At 28.5% G+C, this 5548-nt stretch overlaps 1 protein-coding gene across 1 annotated transcript; it reads right to left on the bottom strand.

The window, feature by feature from the left end:
* Nucleotides 1–1259: 1259 nt before the first annotated feature.
* Nucleotides 1260–3293, bottom strand: LOC137827708 (zinc finger CCCH domain-containing protein 48-like). The gene is made up of 7 exons (XM_068633985.1): nt 2910–3293; nt 2625–2810; nt 2420–2521; nt 1997–2146; nt 1706–1883; nt 1499–1598; nt 1260–1404 (listed from the first exon to the last, which is right to left on the bottom strand). The coding sequence occupies exons 1-7, from the start codon at nt 3291–3293 to the stop codon at nt 1260–1262; spliced, it is 1245 nt and encodes a 414-aa protein (XP_068490086.1).
* Nucleotides 3294–5548: the final 2255 nt, after the last annotated feature.

Raw genomic sequence — 5548 nt, 5'->3', positions numbered from 1 at the left:
TCGTTGGCCAAGAGGTAAGCGGTATTGAAGGCAACGAGGAGGCTTGATAAAAGTTTGCCAACCTCCTCGTCAGCGGGAGCTAGGTCATCTAAGCGCTGAGCATCTTTGAAGTGGGGGTTTGGAGTCCAGTATAGGCGGAACTAGAAGGTCGGGATGTTTCTTATTGGCACGAACCTTGAGGAAATGACCTTTGAAATTTTTATAGGACGATTAGCAAAGGGTAAGAATTCCCCTTCCAGGAACGCTATTTACAGAAACCCATGGTTGACAACCTAGTTTCTTCACCTCGAAGAGGTAAAGGAACACGTCAACAGAGAGTGGGATGCCGAGTTGGTCACAAAGGATAAAGAAGGCTCAGACAAATGCCCAACTATTGGGATGTAGTTGGGTAGGGGCCATATTGAGCTCGGTTAAAAGCTCTTTTTCAAAAACAGATAAGGGGAGGTGAAGAAGAACCCTTTTAAAAACGATGGCGTAGAAATAACAAAAAGGTTTGTTACGGGATATTGATTAATCACAACACATGGACTTGAGATTAGGACATTTCATAGTATATAAGTGGAAGTCCACTTCTTAATAATGATTTAATTTTATATCCACTTTAAGTATCCCCGAAACCTACGTTATAGTTAAATAATATTTTTTTTTATGTAAGCTTAACCAACACTACCTTGTAAATTTGTGTCACACTGAAGGTCATCCCTAATGCATAGCCACCAAAAGATTAGCTTTCCATTTCTCTTGGGACGCTAAGTCCACACTATCCCCATATATCACATCTCTTTTTCTCTTTGTGTTGCTCTTTTGGGGACTCTACCATCATCATTTCTTGTAGTGATACTTTAAATATACATAATTATATTACGGTTAAAATTCTAAGAAGTTAATATTTTTCAAAATATAAATTATGAATTTGTGTATTAATATAATTACTTTTTTTAGTTATAATTTATAGTTCCCTTTTTTAAATTAATTAAACTTATTTATGTAAATATGTGATTTTGTAAAAATAGAATTGTAAAAAATGTTAAATTATAGAAATGGAATTATAATTTTACATATAATATATATTTACACCAATATTATTTAATATTAAGATAAATATAATTTTCATTTACATTTTTTGGCAAAATTTAAAAAATAAAACTAAAGATAGAAATGAAATTGTAATTTCTCATTTGATATACAATTCTACATACAATGTATTTTGGTTACTATTAAGAAAAATATGTTCATGTATGAAGAAGAGAAAAAACATCTCAATTGGATGTCATCGTAGGTAACTCATTCCACTTCCATACACTAAGCAAACCAGTCTCATCGCCAGTGAAGAAGAGTCCATCAGGTCCTAACTCGAAAGATGCAATGTCTTTCTTAGCATATAAAAGACCTCTCTCTGAAAATCTATATAGGAAAAGGAATCGATTAAGGGATGAAACAATATTTAACAAAGTGATATGTAAAATTTGAGATAGAAGTAGAATTAACTTTAACTTACGATGGCAATTCGTACATGCGTACTGAATTGTCTGTACAAGAGGAAAACAATATTGGCTTGCCATTTGCATTAGGCATCCTAAAAATTGAGACAATGGCATGTATACAAAATGTATGAATTTAGTGAATTGATCAACTTCTTCATGATTATTATCAGTTTTTTTTTCTAAAATTAACATGTGCTACCAAATGATTAGGTATCTTACACTTTGTTCAATGTGTGTATATAGCACAGTCAGAGTTCCTTCTTCCATGCATGCCCAGATCTTAATTGTGCCATCAGATGAACTTGACAGCAAAAATTCGTCCCAACAAATAAGGGATGTGACTACATCATTATGTTCATTGAGTGTCATTGTACATTGTAATGTATCCATGTCCCAGACCTGAAGAAAACAAGGTAATAAGATTTGGACGGTAAATGATAATTGAATTCAAGAAAAATTGACATGATACAAGAGGAAACGAGTATCTCTGCATTAACTCACAACACACATACCTTTATGCTTTGGTCCATGGATCCGGAGTACAACATCTTGCGTCCAATAGTTAGGCAAACCACAGATTTAGTGTGACCAGTTAGTGAGGCAACTAATTCAAAAGGAGACTTAACTTCAGAGCTTTCTCTCCAGGCAGTAATGACACCATCCTAAAATTTTAATAATTACATGATACATAAATTAATGGACACTAGAAACAAATGTTGAAAAGGCAAGAGTTTTGAAGTTAATGAAAGAAAAAAAATTGGCAGTGTAAGTAATTAGGACAAAAATGGTAGGGTAAAAGGTATAAAATGTTTATAAAGTTTAAGAATACTTAATCTAATAAACAAAAAAACTGATGTAGTTAACTAACTAGATAAAAATAAAAATATTAGGAAAATTTGACATAGATAAGATCGAAGTTTTGTGTGGATGATTACCTCTGCCCCGGCAAAAAGGATGTTGTTACCAACAGTCATGTGAAGGATCCTTCCTTTGGGTCCATCAAGAGTAAACTCCAAATTGGTCTTAGTATTCAAAGCCTTTACCACAAACACATCCATGTAAGAAGTTTTGTTATACTACTCCTATAATTAGAACATTATCATACATTTAAGATAAAAGAAGGACAAAAAAAGTGTTTACCTTGATAACATTGTTCAAACCAACAAAAACCCATGGCCCCTCACTTATCAAAGAGTTAACTTGGGTGCCAAAATTTAGGACTTTAAGACATTGACCTGTATGGCAATCCCATATCCGAACGGTTCCATCGGTGCTTCCATAATAAAGTTTGTTGGTTCCAGCCAGAAGCGTAATTCCGGTGATAGCCTGATGTCCAAAAGTTGATCAAACCAATGTTGATTGAATTAATATTCTAAATGTATATTATCAAAATATATTTTATAATAGTGGTTTTAGAGTTATTACCTTTTTGTGTTGGTGAAGTTTTTTTAATGTGGAAAACCCATCACCTTGAAACCATGAATGTAAATGAGGGCATTGTTCACCGTACACACAGTTGTTGTTGGTCCAATATTTGCATATACTTGTAGATGATTTCTTAGACACCTTAACAACATTTGTCCCATCTCCTCTCTTTCTAACCAATTTTTTCTTGGGGTTATATTTGGAGGTATTATTAGAGGATGAATGAGATTTTTTTCCACAATATTTGCTTCTGGCATTAACATGTAATGAGGATGTTTCTCTGTGTAGAAATTTGCACGGATTTCTGTTGCATCTCCCCGCTCGCCAGTAGACACAAGTTGTCCCACCAATTTTCTTATCCATTCTGCTAAACTTTACATCCATAATACTCTACATTGCAATCATATCCCAAATCAGCTTATTCTTTTTACTACTTTATATTTATTAATTTTTTTACATATTAAGATCACATTTGTCTTAATTTACATCCTTCAATTTCATAATTAAAACAATTGCATATATAATTAATTTATCACCTATTTTTAAATCAATAGTTTGTACATTTGTCATGGTGTCTTTATAATGCTTATTTATAAATAAACAAATAGATAGATAGAATAAATGTATGAATTAAATAAATACACATACTAGATAAATAAATTAGATATATAGATGAGTGGATTAGATATAAGGAAATTTTTTAAAGTTCAGAGCTTGCTTTTAAAACAAATTCAAGTGATCGGCTTTTAAAAATAAATATAAAGTTAGTATTATGATAAAATTAGTTGTCAAATAATCGGGATGATTGAGTTAAGGAAATAACTTTTTTCATCAATTATAAACAAATAAATTGATGATATATTAGATATTTTGAAAAATGATAAGTGAATTTCTTTTTAAAGTAAGATTTCAAATTATAGTTTCAATTTAATTTAAAATACATTATGATCTACTATCGTTACAAGTTTCAGTAAAAATAAGAAACAAGATAACATCAGTTATATAATAACAAAAAAAATTATGCATGTATCTTTTATTAACGGAGAGGAAGTAAAAAAAAAGGTTTCACACAAGAAAAGAAAGAGGAAATTTTGTTTTTTGATATTTAACTTTTACTTTCCTAATTGGAGGCTATTAAAAAAAGTAAACGTATCAAAAGTAATTTGAATATTTAAATATGGCAAGACAAAGATATATAAGATAATTTTAAAATCATAGAATTGTTATGTAATACTTTTTAGGAATATATAAATATATTTTAAATTTTATATTTCAAAATCTATGAACTCAAAGAAGTTATCCAAACATTATTAAATTTTGATAGTTGAGAGAAAGACTTTTCTAAATTGATTCTACCAATATTGATAACAAAGATGAGAGAAGAATGTATCTTTAGCATAATAAAATACTTACTCTATTTGAAATGGTCTGTAATAAGATTGTAAGGAGAGAAAAAATATAGAGAGAAGGGAGAGATATGTTTTGAGAGAGAAGGGAATGAGATGAATAAGAAAAAGTGTGAGGAAGGGGAGGGGGCTTGGGGTTTTATATAAGAAAATTTTCAAATGATAGATTTTTTTATATTTAGAAATATAAATATATTTTAAAAATATATATAAAATGATTTTTTTTTTAAATATATTGTGATTTAGATAATCACAGTTATAACCAGATTTGAATAATTTATTAAAAATATTTTGTTATCTTATTTATAATATATATATATATATATTTATATATACACACGTTAGAGAAATATAAACTTGGTGAAAATTTTGTATGATTAATTTTTCTTTATAATATTCTGCATCGTTATCTCTACAAAAATTCAATATTTCAAGCACATCCCACATATTTTTACTGTATATTTTCAATTTCGTACATTATTTTTTAAATAAAAATTAAGATAATAATTTGTTTCAGTTTATCGTTAAATTTCGTAATTGAAAGAATGTGATATCTAAACAACTTATCAACCATTTTTAAATACTTTTACAATTTTTATATGAAACATCAAATTCATTTCAAGAATAAAGATATGTAATGGAAAATAACAATTTTTTAGTTTTAAATAACTTGATATTAGATGATTTTTATATGACCATGATGTTTTGAATTTATATTAAAATATTTTGATTTATAACTAACAAAATCTTTTGCTGTTAAATAAATATGAAAAGAGTTATACAATAACAATACAGATTTTTACGCTGTTATGCTTTTCAAAATAGGTACACAAATATATTTTAAATATAATTCCACATGATATGTTAAGATTCTTTAGTAATTACATTTAAGATATAACAAAATAATATAATAAGAAGTTAAATAATTTATAAAAAGAAAGTTTTTATTTTTATTTTTATCTTATTTATTATGTTAGTCATGAGAAAGAAATAACCTATGCTTATATGAGTTTTATTTGTTCACTGAAGAACTAAAATAAAAAGTAAATAAAATTATTGATTATTTTTTTAGTTTTTATGTAAATCCACCCCGTTATCTTCATTCTCTCTTTCTCAAACCTTATCCTTGAAGATAAAATTTTGACACTCCTGATTTCTTTCAAGTACTAAAAACATCTAGTTGCATGTTCAGAAATGAAATAAAGTGGACACTAACACATTATTAGTATCCGA

Source organism: Phaseolus vulgaris, chromosome 11 (genome assembly GCF_000499845.2).
Source record: "Phaseolus vulgaris cultivar G19833 chromosome 11, P. vulgaris v2.0, whole genome shotgun sequence".
In the NCBI taxonomy this organism is placed as follows: domain Eukaryota; kingdom Viridiplantae; phylum Streptophyta; class Magnoliopsida; order Fabales; family Fabaceae; genus Phaseolus; species Phaseolus vulgaris.
This window is presented reverse-complemented; position numbering and strand designations above follow the sequence as displayed.

Bases quoted from the DNA above. Each gene is read 5' to 3' on its own strand.
- LOC137827708 (XM_068633985.1), bottom strand. From the start codon at position 3,293: ATGGATGTAAAGTTTAGCAGAATGGATAAGAAAATTGGTGGGACAACT. The intron at 2,811-2,909 runs GTAATAACTCTA...TTTGGACATCAG, and splicing joins AACTTCACCAACACAAAAAG to GCTATCACCGGAATTACGCT. The intron at 2,147-2,419 runs GTAATCATCCAC...TTAAAATTTTAG, and splicing joins TCCTTTTTGCCGGGGCAGAG to GATGGTGTCATTACTGCCTG.